General features: G+C 45.7%; 1 protein-coding gene across 2 annotated transcripts in view; it reads left to right on the forward strand.

The window, feature by feature from the left end:
- Positions 1-2,046: 2,046 nt before the first annotated feature.
- Positions 2,047-20,981, forward strand: part of PKP3 (plakophilin 3) — a 38,917-nt gene continuing 19,982 nt past the window's right edge. Inside the window, exons 1-2 of one of the 2 annotated variants that reach the window (XM_075281376.1) lie at positions 2,047-2,147; positions 12,989-13,154. In XM_075281376.1, the coding sequence (XP_075137477.1) occupies positions 2,115-2,147; positions 12,989-13,154 (199 nt within the window). In that variant the 5' untranslated portion in view covers positions 2,047-2,114. Of the gene's footprint in view, positions 2,148-12,468; positions 13,155-20,981 lie in introns of those variants that run through there. The other variant, XM_075281375.1, reaches the window with a different exon arrangement.

Raw genomic sequence — 20,981 nt, forward strand, 5'->3', positions numbered from 1 at the left:
TGGGGCAGATATGGAGGGGGAATGTTATACTGGAGGCAGAGATGGAAGGGGAATGTTATACTGGAGGCAGAGATGGAGGGGGAATGTTATGCTGGAGGCAGACATGGAGGGGGAATGTTATACTGGGGGCAGAGATGGAGGGGGAATGTTATACTGGGGCAGAGATGGAAGGGAAATGTTATACTGGGAGCAGAGATGGAAGGGGAATGTTATACTGGGGGCAGATATGGAGGGGGAATGTTATACTGGAGGCAGAGATGGAGGGGGAATGTTATACTGGAGGCAGAGATGAAGGGGGAATGTTATACTGGAGGCAGAGATGGAGGGGGAATGTTATGCTGGAGGCAGAGATGGAGGGGGAATGTTATACTGGGGGCAGATATGGAGTTGGAATGTTATACTGGGGCAGAGATGGAAGGGAAATGTTATACTGGGAGCAGAGATGGAAGGGGAATGTTATACTGGGGGCAGATATGGAGGGGGAATGTTATACTGGAGGCAGAGATGGAGGGGGAATGTTATACTGGAGGCAGAGATGAAGGGGTAATGTTATACTGGAGGCAGAGATGGAGGGGGAATGTTATACTGGAAGCAGAGATGGAGGGGGAATGTTATGCTGGAGGCAGAGATGGAGGGGGAATGTTATACTGGGGGCAGAGATGGAGGGGGAATGTTATGCTGGAGGCAGAGATGGAGGGGGAATGTTATACTGGGGGCAGATATGGAGTTGGAATGTTATACTGGGGCAGAGATGGAAGGGAAATGTTATACTGGGAGCAGAGATGGAAGGGGAATGTTATACTGGGGGCAGATATGGAGGGGGAATGTTATACTGGGGGCAGATATGGAGGGGGAATGTTATACTGGGGGCAGAGATGGAGGGGGAATGTTATACTGGGGGCAGATATGAAGGGGGAATGTTATACTGGGGGAATGTTATACTGGGGCAGATATGGAGGGGGAATGTTATACTGGGGGCAGATATGGAGGGGGAATGTTATACTGGGGGCAGATATGGAGGGGGAATGTTATACTGGGGCAGAGATGGAGGGGGGGACATGAAATGGGGCAGATGAAGGAGGATATGAAACTGATAGAGAAATGGAGGGAGGGGACATGAAACTGGGGGTAGATGAAGGGGGCACTTAAACTGGGGGGACATTAAAGTTGGGACAACTGGAGGGGGCATTAAACCATGGGGGGTAGCTGGAGGGGGACCTGTCTGCCTCTGGTTGTCCCCAGTTTAATTGTTGCTTCCAGCTGCCCGAGTTTAATGTCTCCCTCTTGTTTCCACCAGTTTACACTGGGGCACCAGGAGGGGGACTTAATACTGTGGGGCAGTTGGAAGGGAACATTATAATGTGGGGACATATAATGTACGGGTGACTGTAGGAGGATTATACTGTGTGGGGGCACATGAAAAGATAATTGAGAATGGGCAACGTAGAAGTGGGTGGAGTTAAATTTTCCACGGCGCGCATGGCCCTCTAGAATAGTTTCAATTTCTTAAGCGGCCCCATGGGAAAATTAATTGCCCACCCCTGCTATAGACTGTAATGGGGTCCCTGTGTTTTCCACGCGTTTCCGCACAAATCACGCTGCTTGCACCTTTTTCGATGACTTAGATTGTTTTCTATTGTCTTCTATGCTGCAGCAGTTTAACTCTTCGGGTTAATATAATATAACCCGAGCCTTCACACGGCGAGTTAATTTCGTCACCTTCTTAGGTGACCTCCCTATGTCAGTGGGTTTTCACGTCGGACAGGACGGTCGGAGTTCACCTATAACACATAAGGGAAAGTTATTGTAATACCTACAAACCTGCGTTTCAGATTCCAGACTACATTTTTTTTTTCCTTTCTACCTCTCAGGGTCTATGAACTTGTCTCCTCATGTCTGCTGTCTACCCATAACACTGGCACAATCCTTTGCCATCCTTTGTGTAAAGCTGGCCAGCTGAAGGGTTAACATTTCACAGGGCGGAGGTACATCAACAGGTCCAGTGACGACACACGGATGATACAGTTTCCATTCTCTGCCTTTGATACAATTTGGGTTGTTACCTCTAAAACCTCTCACGCCCCAGTCTCACTGCAGAAGCGTTTGTGAGCACCATGATGAGCCAAGGCCCCATCGTGCGGCTTCAGGTATGGACTGTTATACGCTTCCCATGGTAGCCAGCTTATTGCTACAGGTGTGCGGCATAGGTGGGGTTAATTGTTTTAAAGGGGATGAGAGATAAGGCAAGTTTGAGGAATAATTTAGACAGTAAAGGGTTACTCTTAGTGTAGGTGTAGTGGCGGACCTCTTGTATATGACAGGTAATAGGTAAGGCAGGCGTCCCGTTGTGACAGGTGTTATGTTCTGCAGATTACTATATATTGCACCAGTGTAACGTTTTGCACATGTTATACAATGTGCATTCAGTTCTGTAAATCTTGCACCATCCCGAGGAAGTGATCTGGAAAGGAAGGTTACACCGAGACACCTTCAGCGCGCCTTGTATGGGAACGTTCATGGAGTTGCATCTAGGTGTAACTTTACATTACCATTCCATACGTCTATAGTCTGCAGATCTCATCTCCAGCTGTCGTTACAATCCCTGACTCAGCAAGCATGCTGGGAATTGTAGTTTTACATCCAAAGCTTGAAGATTTGCAAAGCTTCAATCCCCGCACAGTTATCTAGGGCGGCGCAACGTATTCGCTATTCCCAGCAGCTGATAAAATCTGTAGACAGAATCAATCCATTGACATGATGAAAGCATAGTTTTTGGAGTTTCCTTCCTTGGCCGTGTGCCAGAATTCAGCAGCCGCTAGCCAAGGCGGGTCTGGTGCTTAGCTAGAAGATCCACTTGCTTAAAGGTTTTACAAGAGGTGTAACAGCCCCATATGGGTGCAGTTCGGGAGAGCCTATAGTCTCGCTGCTTTTTAATCCCATCAGATTTGGGACCTGGAGAAAATCTTCACTGGAAGATAGAATATTCTGCGCTTTCCCTTGGTGCGGATTAAAAGGGGACGCTCACATCTCACATCGTCATTATGGTGCACCATATACCATCACTGACTATATTCTACGGATCTGGCCATATTGTTTACTTCTAACCTCTGTTGCGTGGAATGTCGCAGGGCAGCGCTGTCACAAAACTGATCGTGTAGCTGAGCCGACAAAGCAACATTCTTATTGTTGTGCCCTCAAGGCTCCTAGAGTACAGTATTTGTACACATGTTATTAGACTTACAGCAACAAGCCCCATGGAGGTGGAGGCCCACCATGTTTTCAGATCCTACTGCCCCATAAGTACAGCATGGCTGAAACATTCACTCCGAAATCCTGAACGTTTAATAGACAGATGACACGTACATGGCCACTTCTCCATTGTGGTTAAAGAAGCACTCCAAACAAATTATGTGCGGTGTAATGGTATTAAAAGGATTATCCCATTACAGATTGTGTGGATAGCGGACAAGTGACACACAGCTCTGCATCCCCCTGCGATCAGAAGAACAAGGGACTAAAGATCCCCATTTCCTCCCTGTGAGCGACACTCCATTCACTCCCTTCTGTGCAATCTCCTGCAACCCCATAAAAGTGAATGGAGTGCCAGTCATTCACGGAGAGGATGAATGGGGGCTCTTAGCCTCCATTCTCCTGATCATTGGGGGACCCATTGGTCAGACTGAGTTATGAGCAATCCTATAGATAGTAGCTAAGTGTCTGTAATGGGAAAACCCCCATTAAATAACCTACTTACGGGTTTATTGTCAAGTTATATGCTCCCTCCTGGAGCACTGACCTTCTCTCTGCTCCTCTGATAACATTACACTACACACAGGTACTCAAGAACTTTTTTTTTGTATTGGAGTGCTTCTTCAAACTCCTTGTTCCCAATCCGCAGGATATCTCCAGTGGTCTCATTGATATTAATGTAGCAGGGGCGCACCGTTCCTTCCACTGCTCCATTCGGCCTCAGCTCTAGATTTCCAGGCAAAGCACATGGATATCAATAAAACAGGGATTTACATCGGGGTCAACTAAGGGTTGGAAGTGGAGACACAATCTTGGTGACTTTCCACCTACATTGGGATGTTTGTTCACCTGTGCTTGTACATTGTACTAAACAGGTTGGATCCTATGGCAAGGAGCCACAAATAATGAGTTAATTGTCATGTAAATCACCCATGATCTTGTAACCATAAGGGTCATAAGGGCAAGTCTTAAAGGTTCTAATGTAGTTAATGTTCTAGAAGGCCTTCAGCAATATGGAGATCACGTGCTTGTTATGTTAGCTGTGCATGTATAGCGCCTCCATTATTATACAAGTGGAGGTTATATTATTACATACAACGTCATAGGTGAGGGCCACAACCCACCAGTCCCTCTATAAGAGGTACAGAAATATCTACTGTAACGGAGCAGGGTTGGCATCTCATCTGTCACAGTAGTCTGTGGGAAATTGAGGTCCCATGTGAAATATCTCCAAGCCATGGACATTGGTCAGTAATAACCTAGTTACATTAATATACCCATAGTTATTAAGGATTTCCAAAAACATCAACTTACAATGACAATGACAACAATGCAAAGTAAGGTAGGCATGTTCCGAAGACAGCATGGCCCAAAAACGGGCATGGTGTGATCGAGAGACCATGATGTGGGGGATATTGTTGACATGAGGTTTAGGAGGATGAAATGTTCCTCACAAGGTGTAAGTAGATTGGATGCTTACCAGTGGCGTAACTAAAGTCTTGTGGGCCCCAGTACAATCTTTTGTCCGGTCCCCCTACCTCATCCCTACAGTGAATTCTTGATAGTGATGGGTACTAAGGAGTTTAATCCCCCTTAGTATGGTTAGGAGAATCTCCGGGTCTCCTTGGCTTATGGACCAGATGGAAGCTGCAATCCTGATACTGAAACCAGTGCTTATGGGCCCCCCTAAGGCTCCTGGGCCCCAGTGCAACTGCACCCCCTCAAGTTACGCCTCTGATGCTTACCCATTGTTGGTGGTCACTTGATGGCTTCATAGGTTAGTTCACCAAGAACAAGGGGCAGGGTTAAACATGGCTTATATGGACCCTTATGACCTCATTTTCATGGGTTGTGAGAAGACAAATTATCCAGGAGGATTTTTGGCTTAGAATTTATTAGGCTGAGTGTTCGGTTCTAGACGTTGGCCATTAGAGAGTCATTCATAGCTTTCCTTATGAGTGTGACCGCTCGGATATCATTACATTACAGATCTTCTAGTAATGCAGAGCTCGAGGGAGCGCACGTTACACACACTCCCAGTTTGCCACATCGAGGGCTTGGGGACTCAAAATTTATAATGTGACAGGTTCCCTTTAAATTGGAATTTAGAAATTCAGTCCCGAACTCCAGTGTATAATAGAATAACAAAAAGAATCCATGTCCATTGTTATATTGGTATTTTTATCTGGGAAAGTTTTTATATGGGACAATAGTCTTTGCAAGCTCCATTGTGATGAGGATACAGTGGCAGGGAGCCGTCCTTACAATGCTATATGTCTCTCGTATGATGTGGCGACATAAAAGGCTTATTAATAACATAGGAGACATCTATGAAAGGAAAAGGTTGAGGTAAGGACAGCGATGTTGGTCATTGCAACCATTCAGATCTCAGTTATCAATCTGGACATGGAGTCACACATGTGGTTGGATGTCATAGGCAATGTTGCTGTACATGATTCTACAGTAAGGTTAGGTTCATACTAGCACTGGTTGCCCATTTGGGTTTCCGTTCCCGGACCCGCTTAAAAAATGTGGAGAGAAAAGTACTGCAATTTTTGCCTTTTGGGGGCGGACGCCCAGCGGACCTCATTATACTCTATGGGGTCTGTGGATTGGTTAGCTTTCCATTTTTTCAGGTCCCAAAATGGACCCGAATAACGGATAGCCAAATGCTAGTGTGAACCTAGAGGAAGTGGACATGCTGACAGACAAGGACGGCACCACAGGGGTACACCTGATGGATCCCTGACCCATGGTGGGCCCGCACCAGTCCTATATAAGTGGTGCACAGTACATTATATTCACTGCCCTACAGTGCCAAGGAGACCTTAGTTTAAGGCAAGATCCAGTCAGCAGACTACTGACAGGTCATTGTAGGACATGAATAGTCTAAAGTAAGGACTATAAAGCAAGTACTACTACAAATACTGTGTGGCACAGTTTTAGGAATCTGTGAAGGCACAGCGGTCCCCAAAATAAATGTTATAGTTGGCCTTATACACCCCATTGTGACACTGTATATACAGTAAATGAAATACTATATATACTCAAGTATAAGCCGAGGCCCCTAATTTTACCACAAAAAACTGGGAAAACTTATTGACTCGAGTATAAGCCGAGAGGGGGGAGATGCAGCAGCTTCTGGAAAATTTCAAAGATTAAATTGGTCGGAGTTTTTGGGTTCAGTAGTGCTGGGAAAGGGGAGGGGGTGTTTTGGTTTTCTGTCTGCCCCTTCTCTGAGCTTGAGGACTCAGTTTTTTTTTTCCCCACTTGGAATTCAGTCTGAATATAGGGTATCTGCAGTGCTCCTATTAACCCCTTCCCAACAGAACAGGAGCACTGCAGATCCCCTATATTCTGAAATGGAGGCTATGTGTGCCTATACAGAGGATACTGTTTTGGTATAGCTGTTTGGGGACCTAGTACCCGATCCCCAATTGGGGATCATGGCAGTTAATAGGTTAAACAACGTGGCCAACAAGAGGTAGACAGTATACCACTGGACCACCAGGGACAACTGGACACTCCAATAGTTCAAAAGATACTTGTTAGCCCACATCTCAATCAGTTTATTTCAATGGCAAGGCTCTGGTTTTCTTCAAGTTCAATTCAGATTTTTTCAAGAGCAAAAATTTCTGCAAGCAAAATCTAGGCAGCCTTTATCCGACCATCCGTATCTGACCAGTTAAAGGGGCTATCACCTTTGTTAAACTGATGGCCTCAGTATTATATCTGTGGTGGTCCGACATCTCGCCTCTGAAGATTTCCATTACCGAGGCAAGTGGTTAGTGTAGGTATTGCAGCACTGTCCGGTCCCATACACTTTAACGGCATACCATTCACTGTATGGCGAGTTAGCAGTACGATGATAGAGATCTGCGGGGTCCTGGGGCTCAATGGTGCGCCATTCTCCTTCATTGCTTCCGCAGTGTTGTGCACATGATTATGGAACTGCATGATTCTGGCTTCAGCTTGCATTCTGCTGACAGATTTGTAGGGCAGCGGTGTATAAGTTGACAAGACTGAGGCCCCACGTTGCGGAAACACAGCTCTTTTTGTTGCCGATTTTGCTACGGTAAGCCAAAACGGGTTACGAAAGAAATGGAAAATACATAGAAAGTATTATCCTTCTACCTTCTTCTCAATCCGCTCCTGGCTTTGGCGCAAAATCAGCAACAAAAAAAGCTGCGTTTCCACAACATGGGGCCTCGGCCTAAAAGTTCTACCCAAGATACGTGAGATCCAATCCTAATCCCTCAGAGGTGAATACATCCCATTTACCGGCAGTAAAAACTCGTGAATCATCTTTACGCTTCAGTCTATAAGTCTAGAGAATTGCGTTATATAGGACTTAGTAACATTTGCAGTTACGTAAAATTCTGCGTCTTCAATTATTAGATAATCCTGAGATTCCTGTTGACGAGACGCATTAGATTTTATAATATGTTACTCCCACTTTTATGGAGATGTGACATTGGGACAAATGAATTCCCCAGGCAAGTATACAGCTGGGGACAAGGGATGAGGAATGGCCGCCTTTTGTGTCCGTAAAGGGAGAAGCCGGGGAGTCACAAAACAGTTACCTCTGACCCCTGAACTTTATTCAGGCCTTTTATAGCGCGCCCCATAGTTCAACCTTATCCCTGATTTCCCAGGCCACCTGCAAGACAAGGGCTTCATTGAATAGATACCGCAGTAACGTACGGTATATTCATACCGAAACTATGACGTACGAAAAACACAACTTCATTCAATCCCATAACATAGAAGATCGGCTGCATGTGGAATACATTATGGCTCCCTGGACACGTTTTATTTTGTGACGTTCATTTTTTACAAATGTGTTTTTTATTCTGATATTTTTCATATTCGCTTTTTCGTGCATTGTCTTATAGAGTAGCCTGGGGGAGAATGCTTGATCAAAAATGGCGCTAATTCAAAATTCATTCATTTTAGGTGTCTAGCTTCAGACCTGCAGAAAATTTAGCCCCACCCACTTTTGTGTTGACTCCGCCCACTCGTTAATTTTTCATGTGCCCGCACACAGTATAATCCTCCTACAGTCACCCGTAAATTATATGTCCCCCCTCTATCTCTCCCCCAGTTTCATATACACCCTTCATCTGCCCCCAGTTTCATGTCCCCCTTCCATCTCTGCCCCAGATTCATGTCCCCTCCATCTCTGCCCCCAGATTCATGTCCCCACATCTCTGCCCCCAGTGTCATGCCGTCCTCTCCATCTCTGCCCCCAGTTTCACGTTCCACCTCCACATTACACTTACCTTCTCCTCCGCTCCCTCGCCGCTCTCTGCGCGCCTCTCTCGCTGACACATATGCGGCTGAAGCAAGGAGCACGTCAGCTCCTCGCTTCAGCCGCATATGTGTCAGCGAGACCGGCGGCAGCGGCGAAGCGAGGAGCTGACACAGGTCAGCTCCTTGCTTCAGCCGCATATGTGTCAGGGAGAGAGGCGCGCAGCGGCGAAGTGAGGAGCTGACCTGTGTCAGCTCCTTGCTTCAGCCAAATATGTGTTCAACTCAGATCTGCGTCCTCTGGACGCAGATCTGAGTTGAAATCGGGACATACCTCCCTCCAACCGGGACCGCGGGACATGTCACCCAAATCGTGACTGTCCCGCGGAAATCAGGACGATTGGGAGGTATGCTCACCTTACCCGTCCACTGCTGCTTACTGGATCCTTACTGGTCTCTACTTTCTGGTCCCGTCTCATCAAACCAGGAAACACCTGGGAAAACACTGCAAAAACAAAGTGTCTTTCACCAAAACTCTGCGTGCTAATACTGTAAAATCTGGGCCAGATCACAATGGGGAGGGGGGGTCTTGATATTACTTGGGCCACTGTAGGCGCACGCCACATCATACAGTAAATCAGCGCTATCCACTGGTAGGACTGTGTCACTGCAGTGAGATCTACACCAGCTAGTGGCTTTATAGTGTATGTGCATATCTGCAATAGATAAGATTTGACACGTGCTGCAAATTTTTATAGTTCATGTAAACCGGGCATTGTAGGCTACTTTTTGTGGAATTTCAGCGCAGGTTGCACAATTGAAATTCAGAGAAAAAAGAACAATTTCTCAGACTGCGGTTTGTCTGGAGACCTGGACTCCTAGTATTATAGTAGATGCTGTGAGTGTGGCTATTGTCATATCCTGTCATCCTAATGGGTCAGTAGTCCTGTGACAAGGCAGTGACTCACAGCATCATAGATTAGTATCATACTGTGAGTCTGGGTCTGCGGATACAGCGCAGTCTGGGAAATACAGACGTATATAAAATACATTGTCTGCGGCTGTATTGCATGCAATTTTGGGGGGCAATCTCATGCCACAATGGCAATCCATCACATGATACAATAGGCAATGGAGACCCAATCTAAAAGTGGTGGAAAGCTGGACTTGGCATCGTTACAGCCCAATAAGATGCCAGTATTATACATAGCATATGGGGGGCCCTGGTACAGATTTGGCATCAGAGCCCAGGAACTTCTAGTTACACCTTTGTATGACCTAATATGCCAAATGTTCCATATTTTTTGGATCTATCTGCCCCTAAACCGGAAAGAAACAGGCTGGACCACAGAGCTGTAACATGATTTTCATTTCACTGGTGTTGAGTTTTCTTCAGTTCATGTTACTGTAAAGTCTATAGTAAAATACTGAAATTACTACAATACACAACGTATTAGTTTTTGGGTCACTGGCGTACTATTTTTTTTATATGCGGCATGCAGAAGCGTAAGTTGAAGCTCCTGAGCCCCAATTTAGAATCTGTAATGCAGCCCCTGTCTACCTTGGGGAGGTGACCTTTGGGGTCCCCTCAGGGTCCAGGTCCTGGTGGCGGCTGCTACCTCTGTACCTCCTATAGCTATGCCCCTGGCAGCAAAGCACTAGGTAAAAACAAGTCTACAGAATATTAATAAAAAAATAGAGCCACAGAAAGTTTCCAAGAAGGAGTCCTTATAGTACAGACATCAGTTATATACCAGGACTTTGCAGATAATGTTCTGGCCCATATAGATAATGGACATTAGGATAAATTAGTTTAGGAGAAAAAGATGGTTGAAAGGTGACCTTATAACCAGTGGCGTAACTAGGAATGGTGGGGCCCCATGGCGAACTTTTGACATGCCGCTTAACGGCCCCAGTACACAGTATTATGCCCCATAGTGGCCCCAGTACACAGTATTATGCCCCATAGTGGCCCTAGTACACAGTATTATGTCCCATAGTGACCCATGCACACAGTACTATGCCCCATAGTGGCCCCTGCACACAGTATTATCCCCCATAGTGGCCCCTGCACACAGTATTGTGCCCCGTAGTGGCCCCTGCACACAGTATTATGCCCCATAGTGGCCCCTGCACACAGTATTATGCCCCATAGTGGCCCCTGCACACAGTATTATCCCCCATAGTGGCCCCTGCACACAGTATTGTGCCCCGTAGTGGCCCCTGCACACAGTATTATGCCCCATAGTGGCCCCTGCACACAGTATTATGCCCCATAGTGGCCCCTGCACACAGTATTATCCCCCATAGTGGCCCCTGTACACAGTATTATGCCCCATAGTGGCCCTAGTACACAGTATTATGCCCCATAGTGGCCCCTTCACACAGTATTATATCCCATAGTGGCCCCTGCACACAGTATTATTCCCCATAGTGGCCCCTGCACACAGTATTATGCCCCACTGTGGACACCCATGAACAATTATTATACTCTGGGGTTTTTTCAGACCCCAGAGTATAATAATCAGAGACCCGGGGGAGGTGACAAACATAAAAAACACTGTCACTTACCTATCCTCGGCTCCACTGCAATCCTCGATGGTGTCAGCCATCTTCAATGACGTCCGGACATCACATGACCTGGGAAGCAGGCTCCGGTCATGTGACATCAGGGACGTCACACAACTAGGCCCGAAGCCTGCCCGGAGCGCGGAAAAGTAAGTAACACAGTTTTTTATGCTCCCTTACCTCTCCCGGGCCTCCGATCATTATATTCGGGGGTCTGAAATATAGTTACGTCACTGCTTATAACTATGTAGGCATAGGTCTGATTTTTTTCCATGACGTATTCATACCCAAGGTTGCTTTCCAGTTTACTGTTCTGCCATTGGGATACAAAATTGGATATTGTACCTATTTGGAAACCGTCAGCGTTCCCGCAGGTATAATTGACAGGCTGAGATTTTCTAAAACGTGTGTGTTTTTGGTAACGCGGCTTTTCCACTGCTAATTTTTTCCCGCAACGTGTGGATGGGATTAGCCAGAATCTCATTCCCTTTGCAGGTACTATAGAACGATACGTTTTTTTACCGTGGGGTTTTTGCATCTCCAAAAACGCTCCATTTTCACAACTTTGTGCTTCAGCCTATGGGTCGGAAAAGATCGGATCCCAATCGGTGATCGAGCAAATTTCACGATTGCGATCGGCTGGAAAATGATCGGAAATCGGATTTTGAAATCTCAAGATTGGCTCAACCCTAAAAGTGACTTTTCCATAGAGAAGTATTGACTAGGGTTAAACAATCGGGAAAGATCAAATCCCGATTGGCGATCGAGCAAATTTCATGATCGGGATCGGCTGGAAAATGATCAGAAATCGGATTTTAAAATCGATCCTGAAATCTCAAGATCAGCTCAACCCCAGTCGTTTCATGTTGCCATAATGTGTCCATACTATACGTTCCATATTATAGCTACAAATTTCGCCCTTACTGCGGGTCTAATGGATGAACAAACAGGATGATAGCGCAGTGCTGTAACTTCGGGACATCAGACCCATTGTCGGGACGAGATTTGCAACTGTAACATGGTCCGTATAATACCGTGTGAAGCAAAGGGAATTTGTTTTCTACATCTTGAGGATTTTCACCTTCTTCAGGACCAGATTTACAGAATCCTAGGCTGAATGGAATGGTTACTATACAACTAGATGGTTGCTGTACAATTTTTCGTCAAAGAAAAGACCCCACTGAGAGGAATGTATAGGCGGTATACGTCATGTGGACAGGGCCTCACTAGCTTTTCTGCCAAGATAAGGTGTCCAGGACTTGCTATAGAGTTTTTCAGTAAGGGGTTGGGAAAGGGAGGAAGATTCCTCGCTGACACTGAGAGGGGGATGTTACATTCCTGTATAGAGTGCAGCGAGTGAGGTGTGGGACAAGCTAACCCAGTGAAGCGCCTGCGCTGCGTGTGTTGTTCCTGTAGAGATCTCAGAGCTTGCAAGGTGCGGGATCAGGTGTGAGTGATCTGCAGAACATATACAGGTGTGAAGGAGCGTGCAAGAAAAAACGAAGGCGACGGACACTGCAAATAATCAAGGGACAAAAGGATATTGTAGCCCGACAGGGACAGAGTGACAGCAGGATAAGAGTATTAGGTCACAGGGCGGAGTAGACAGGAAAGCAGGGACAGGTAGGAGTGCTGAGGTAATGGCAGGGTGGGGCATGGAAGCAGAGACAGGCTGAGAGCGTGGAGAGGAGGCCACTGACAGGCAGGAACACTCTGTGCCATACAAACAGACCTTGTACAGCTTAGGCAATATAGGAAACAGCCATCAGGGAGGTCCGCTCAGACAGGTGGAGGAGAGCGCCACATCTAGCGTACAGGTGGGGTGCCCCAGGTGAGCCAGGATCGCAGTGCGGGAGATTGTACTTCCACCCTCAAAGCTTGAAAAATGCAGGACGGTCACTTCCTTATGTCGGCCCTGCAGCCAAACAACGATATTACCTCGCTGGCGTTACCTACGGATTCGCAACTGGACCGGAGACTGCGTGACGAGAGCCAGGAGCTGCGTAATGCTCGCGTTCAAGAACAGGTCCGGGCACGGATGATGCAAAAGGGACAGAGCTCATCCAGGAGCAACTCCATTTACGGAGGTAAGGAAATCCCATGGGTGAAACCAAAATGGTTGTAAAGTGTTCTTTGGTCGTTGACTCGGAGTCTTCTGTGGTTGAGTTGGAATGGAGAGGGTTAAGGTGAGCGCCTGTGGCTATCCTAGATACCGCAACCTACAGTTAGTTACCGCACCGCTCCTGACTCTTCTATAGCATAAGAACACGCACAACGCCTAAGCAAGGAGACTTCATTGTACCGTTTTGCCCGACGGCAGTCATTTCGGGTTCATTTTATTCTGCCATTTTTAATCCCATCTCTTTCTAGGAAAGCTGAGTGGCACCCAGTATTGTTGCCAGTTTTCCTAAAGACCTGAATGACAAATGTTCCCATTTATATATATAACCATAGAGACTTATGGAATCCATAATGGCGACCATATAGGTTGTCGCTCAGATACAGACGAGGCTATTAGACCTAATACCAGTGATGGATCTGTCAAGGATTTCATTGACGTAATATTGTATGAACCGAATTGCTTGGGAAAGCTGAGTAACAGCCATTACCCAACTTTTTCAGGGATATGATCTTCAAATCCCAAATGATTTCAGGGTAGTAGTAGACGACTAACCCCTTAGTGGGGAATCTGTGGGTGTTCTGTATGACGGCGGCCATTACTCACGGGGCAGTGTGCGTTTGTATAGACTTGCACATCAATCACTGACTTCATCCCATAAGCCCCAGGATCCTAATAAAAGTAATAAGTTGTGATTTTCTCGCTTGTTGTTCCTCGGCCCTGATCCTTGGGATGTTGGGAGATTTTATGGCATTCCTTTCTCAGCTTGGATGTTAGAAGTGGCCCCATTAAAGTCACTTGGCATGGTAATAAAGGGAGCTAAGGCCGCGAGCTTTGAACTGGCTTTAAGGTGTATTACTAATTGTATCTAATTATAGAGGATTTGCATATGAAAGATGTAATGAGATGTTTTATATAGGACATTGTGATGGCGGCTAACCTGAATACATTACATTTGCCATTGGAAATCCAGTATTGTATGGCCTTGAGGTTGTGCGGGTTCAATAGGTGGCGCTGTCTGCTGATTGACAGACTCCTCCTCTGACCTTAAAGGGGTATTCCGAGGATAGTAGTATCTACATTGAAAATTTTGTTAGGCTTAATACATGCAAAAAAAATCAGAATACCCCAAAAACATATAAGAAAAGCTTAAAAATAAATTCACAATTCTACCAGGAGCAAATATCCATGGTTGAGCCAGTCCCTCTCCAGTCCATTCAGAAATTCACTCCACCGCAGCCAGGTTCAGGGTCTTTGGTACGCAAATGGGGTCACCGACAAGCAATTTGTATACACCCCTATAGGCACCATTGACACATACATAGACACCACTTCTATAAGTAGGAGCTAGATGTGATAAGTCTAAGGCCCAGTTGACATCTGCGATTGGGGACCCTGAACGGAAACCTATACGCATTAAAAAGTGGTTACCTAAGGAAACCCGTGGACCCCGTAGACTATAATGGGATCCATGTGGTTTCCGGATGAAACATGCAGAGAGAAAAGTCCTGCAAGCGTCACTTTTCTCTCTGCATGCTTCATACGGAAACCACATGGACCCCATTATAGTCTATGGCAGGGGTAGGGAACCTTCAGCTTTCCAGCTGATGTGAAACTACAACTCCCAACATGCTCCATTCACTTCCATGGGAGTTCCAAGAACAGTAGAGCAAGTATGCATGCTGGGAGTTGTAGTTTTGCAACAGCTGGAGAGCCGAAGGTTCCCTATCCCTGGTCTATGGGGTCCATGGGTTTCCATTGATAACCACTTTTAATGCGTATAGGTTTCCATTTGGGGGTCCCCAAGCCGAGTCCCCGTACGCAGATGTGATCCGGGCCTGAGACTCCACACTGTGTACTCGCAGCTGGTTATTCACTGCAAAATCTCCATAGGCTAACACAGTACGGTATTAGTGTAGTAGACTGCAGAAACAAACCCACAGCGCAAACTGGCATATGTTGCGGGTCTTGCACATGCAGCATGTCCATTATTGCTGAATGCTCGCCCACAGTTCTCAGCCAATGCAAGGGTTGAAAGCCAGAGCCAGCCGCTTGGGAATCACGACTGAAAAATGTGTAAAAAACAAAACAAAAAAAACCAGCCATTTTCAGCTGGTTTTTGCCGCGGTCAGGTTCAGTTCAGGGTGTCTGCGGCAGACATCTTGCGGTGAACCCGAGACATGGCCCCTTAGTCAAGAGGAATTGACCAGGAATAATAAAGGGGTTTCCAAATCCATGTTTTGCAGCTCATTCTTATTTAATTGCGTTGAGCTGCAATACCAGACACAGTCCATGAACAGGAGTGGCGCTCTTTCACGATATGGAACAGAACTTTTTTTTTTTTCAAAATTTTATACAAGCTTGATAATAAGACTTGTGGCCTTATCCATTCATCACGTACCCCGTGGATTCAGACTGAAGATGGCACTCAGTTCAGCAAGGGTTACTATACAGATGCGGCAAATGGCATGATGCAATGTGTGTGTAGTCCAGAGTTCATAGTCTCAAGCTCTCTATAAACTTATATGTGGTTGTTGGAAGCCTGCGGTCGCGCCTGCGTTGTGTGACCGTTTGGGGACTCCATTCCCTGTCCCACGGTTTCTGTAGGTAACTGCTTTCTAAGTAGATGAGGTTTCCGTTTTTCAGGTCCCGGAACCCGAATGCTAGTTATTTTTCTACGTTGGACATGGCTTGTGGTACTACAAGTCCCAAATGCCCAATCTACAAGGTGATGGCATTTCTAAGTATGAGCATGACTTATGTCCTCATTGTAAGGACTACATTTCCTTCCAATTGTAATACGCCGATGTGTCTGCTGTTTCGGAGGACAACCCTCATCCTCCAGTATCGGTCTGGAGTTCAGTGGGTTTACAGGGGAGTTTCTTCTTCATGAATCAGAGGAAGATCTCGCAGTTTCTGCATTAGGGTGCAGATCTTGTGAGACATTGGGTGGAGTGTGCACTTGGCAGACTTGTCCTCCTTCCCCTGTGTATGGAGACGCTCAGGGCCCATTCCCCATACACATGGAGTCGTCCACATTCCTAGAGGATGATGTGCAGTTTTATTGCCAGTGACTTGTGGCTGTCCCCTGTCCGGGCAGGGCCGGGTGTGTTCTCGCGCCCTACGCTGTTGTCACCTGTGTGTAATAAGGAGGCGCATGGATGGGTGGAGGGATAAGGGAGTGTACATGCTTTTCACCTTGGTGTTGAATTTCGGATGCAACGTATGTAGGCCTGTAGTAGTCATTATGAGTAAGACGACTCAATACAAAGAGAATCTAACTATTTATGTGCTGTAGGATCCTGTTTATACCTGGAAGATATTAACTAGGTGGAACCTCTTTAGGGTTATGATAATAAACATTGCATCCATAATATGACCTACTTATGTGGCTTGTACAGGGCAGTCCATCCGTTGTATCTGCTATTCCATTAAAGTCAATAAAACCGAGCTGTAATACCACACACTACCCACGGACAGATGTGGCGCTGTTTTTGGAAGCAATATTTTCTAATGTGAACATCCCCTTTAAAATGGCCTATGTCGGATAACTGTGTCACGTATTATCTGTGAAAACGTCACGGGATAAGTGCGAAGAGTGAAAGGCGTAGCAAAAAGTAAGCCGCAACCTGCTGATTGTTTCCCTATTGCTCTAGCTTGTCTTGTAGAGGTATGAGGGTAAGTTCTCATGGGGTTTTTTGGATCGGAACCCACCTTGGGTTCCTATCCAAAAGCCGGGTAGCCATGATTGAAAGCTGGTGCACTGCACTGCACTGCATCCAGCCGCGCACTCCGCTCTGGATTAGCCCCAATGAACGGCCCTAGTCTGGTGGAGGATGTGTCTTCAGACCAAATCGCGAGGCGAAACGGCCTGAAGAATGAGCACCTCGCCGCTTGTGTTGGCTCCCGAAAAAAATCCTGAGCACCTCCCATTGATTTCAATGAGAGGCGTCTTTTTGACGGATTTTGAGGCGATTTTCAGGATTTTGAGGTGAATACGGCATCAAAATCCTGACCAAAAAACTATGTGTGAACTTTCCCTAAAAGGGATCATAACGAAGATTGCAATAAAGAAGCCTCTGTGTCGGCTCACGTTCCCTACCCAGACAAACAATACGCGTCTGATATCGCTCACATTAAGTATTGTTGCTTAGAGATGGCAAACAACTCCATTTCTTGGCCACGAATTGGCCGGTGGGTATTGCCAGCTGATGTCATCTCTGAATTATGTTCCTGTTACTTCATTTCAGAGGGAAGCGCTAAGAGCCAGGACACACTTTGAGGTTTTTTTAGGTGCAGTTTTTAAATCCTAAGCCAGCAATGGATTGAAATAAAAACCACATATGGTTTTGGCTTCGAAAACATCATTAAAAAAACCCAAACCTGAATCTGTTCTTACCCTGACATCGATGGTTTCATTCTTAAAAAATGTCCAGTAAACATCAGGCTCTGTTCACATTCACACTAATAACTTACAATGTTTTGCTTTGTCATGAAAGCAGAGTAAAATGGTCTGAATGGCGTCTAACAAACATCCCAAATCCCCAAGTTACGTATCACTTGTCATGCTGCACTGCGAATGATTGGCCACGGACCTTTTAAGGACTAATGTCAGCCATCTTGTTTGGAACCCATCACCGAGTATTTAGATAATCACTTATACAATGGAAATGTCTAAATTTGAAACAATGTAACAAAAGATCTCCTATTTACAGACCGGTCTGAAACCTGACAACTCTAGGGAGCCCAAAATATGGATCAGATAAATGACTTGTTGTCAGTGATCTTCAGTTGTCTCCAGGGCCATGTAAATTAGTATATCCTTAAATTGAGTTGAATTTTTATTAAATTTAGTATGTGCTATTGGAAAAACTAGTGTCCGGTATCAGACTATAACATATGGTCAGATACTTCCTTCCAAGGCCAGGGGTAGACAACCTTCAGCACTCCAGCTGTTGCAAAACTACAACTCCCAGCATGCATACTTGTTCTGCTGTTCTTGGAACTCCCATGGAGGTGAATGGAGCGCGTTGGGGGTTGTATTGTTACAACAGCTGGAGGGCTGAAGGTTGCTGACCCTTGTTCTTGGCCTTCAGCAAACCAGATAAGTAACCCGTTCCTGTCCTGAGGATCTGGTCAGAGAATGAGCACATAGGGGTTTGTGTTTCTTTTTTTGTTTGTGTTTTTCTTTCTCCCTTTTCTGTATTGTTTAGCGACCTTGGCCGGCCCTTCCCAGACTCCTATTGTCTTCATCACCAGCCCCCTCATTACCGCAGGCTAGTAAGGCTGGTCATACACATTAGATAGCTGTCAGCCCAACGCTTGGCCCCCTCCCTACTCCATGCACTCCTGACTTGGCAGACTACTGAGGACAAAGGAATCGGGAATGTTGAGATCCAACTTTTTGGATCCTGTTTTCCACTAACAGTTGGGTCGTAAGAAAAAAAAACCAAAACAGATCATGAACGCCAGTGACGTGATTCTGACTCCCATTGAAATGACTTGATACTATATCCCTTACCTTGACGCATCATCATATGTGTATACATAACTCCCTTATACAGTTGCTTCCTCTCCTGCCATAGATACTCTGTCAGGTGCCATGTTTGAAGGTATTTTCCCCCGAAAACCAAAAATCTTTGGTTTTCCACCCAATAATTGACAGTATGGTCACTGATCCGGCTGTCTGAAAGAGGTTTTATATAGGATCCAGATCTACCGTATGTAGGACTTTGCTATGTAGCAGTGTCGTGTCACTTTTTGTGGTATTTAGCAGTACGTTGTAACTTTACCCTGTAGACCAAAACCGACTTCTGTCTTACTAAAGCTTCTTTATAGAAGGATTTCTGAGCTCCCATAGACCCAACTATCTCTTTGTATAATGATGGACTGGCCAACAAATACACTGGCAAAATTATTAAGACTGGTGTGTTGTATAGCAGTCTTAATATATGGCCCGAGTAGTGTAGAGACTGAGAGATTTAAGGAAAGGCTGCGGCCTTGTCCTATATCTGTCGGTGATCCGATACCAAAACGTAAATCTATGACCAATAGGAACTGGAATAGGTTCCTATACTAAACTGGCACAAGTTTTAATAAATCAACTGGGCCAAGCCATCCTCATAGACTGTAGCAGGCCAGGTCAGGGGTTGAGGACCACGTTTGATGCAAGAGAGGACCTTTGTCCCTGTCGTAGAGGTAATGTTGGATTCCCCCATTGTGCTAAACCTCCTTTTACTGCTCAACTCAATAATTTTTCTCCAAAGCCTTTCAATCAGACTCCAGGCCCCATAATTATTGTAGTCTGTAGTCTGGTATTGAGTTGAGGGCTACAGACTGCTGTAAATTGGATTTCCCAACTGCCAGGTCGGCATTTCCGATAGTGATTTAATATTAGTCCCCAATTCAAGGTATGTTTTTCGCTTGACTTAGAAGATGGTGATGCCATTCCATATCTCTTATTAAGCAGATGTGCGCCCTACTATGAAATCGCCAGGTGTTCAGACTCCTAGTAGATGGTTTTCCAATGTTCGTCTACAAATACCCAGACCTATGGGGTGCGGCAGATTTTCCATGATATCCAATACCTTTTTACAGTGGACAGGTCTTCCATTTTCAGTCGTATGTATGATGAAGGACATGGCCATACAGTCCCTTAGTAGGCCCATGTGGTTCTTATTGGCATGGTTGTGTGATGGCACTGGTAACTAGTGAGGCCTGACCACACCGACATCTCAGACCACTTTTGCTGACCTTCTTTTTTTTTACTTCCCTTTGTGACTTTGAAGGCATAGCTGCATTTTTTACATATATGTCATTGTATATCTCATAATATAACACTAATGCATACGTGCTATAACTTGTTCACTTATGGAAACCTCTCCCAGCGGCTCTCGTAGACCTTAGGAATGTAGCACAATGGCTGTAGAAGACGATAAGATCCATTTTGGGGCTGTAGAAGTCGATAGGAACCATTTTGGGGCTGTAGAAGTCGATAAGAACCATTTTGGGGCTGTAGAAGTCGATAAGAACCATTTTGGGGCTGTAGAAGTCGATAAGAACCATTTTGGGGCTGTAGAAGTCGATAAGAACCATTTTGGGGCTGTAGAAGTCGACAAGAATCATTTTGGGGCTGTAGAAGTCGACAAGAACCATTTTGGGGCTGTAGAAGTCGATAAGAACCATTTTGGGGCTGTAGCTGTCCCTTGTGTGTTACTGACTGAGCCTTTTTTATGCCGAGCAGTCTTTGTTTCTTTTCCGTAATCCTCTAGAAGTTTCTCCATCCTAAATTCAACAAAGTTATATCCACCATCGAGTTGCTGTTGTTTTAGTGGATATTGTAACGGCAAGTTCTTTTGTACAAAGTGTTGTCTGTGTGTATAAGCTTTGCGCACAACTTGGCCTGAATTTGGAGTCGTTTTAATGCTATAGTGAATGTCACATTTCATCAGATAGTAGAATTACTGCCAATCTTAATCCATGTTGCCCCTGTTGGATGTCCATTTTTCTTAGGCCCGGTTCACCTCTTCGCTCAGGGACCTGCCTGAACGGAACCTATCCACATAAGAAAGTGGTTACCTAAGGAAACGTGCAGACCCCATAGACTATAATGGTGTGATTTCCGGTTGGTTAGAAAAGCGCTGCTTGTAGGACTTTTCTCTCCGCATGTTTCATGTGGATAGGGGAACGGAATGGCCCAAACGCAGATGTGAACCGGGCCTTGGATGTTATTTTACCTGTTCTCCAAACCATAAAAGAGAAAGTGGTGGAGGACCCTGCCCAAGAAAGACCTGCA

The sequence above is a fragment of the Leptodactylus fuscus genome, chromosome 7, assembly GCF_031893055.1.
Source record: "Leptodactylus fuscus isolate aLepFus1 chromosome 7, aLepFus1.hap2, whole genome shotgun sequence".
Lineage (NCBI taxonomy): Eukaryota > Metazoa > Chordata > Amphibia > Anura > Leptodactylidae > Leptodactylus > Leptodactylus fuscus.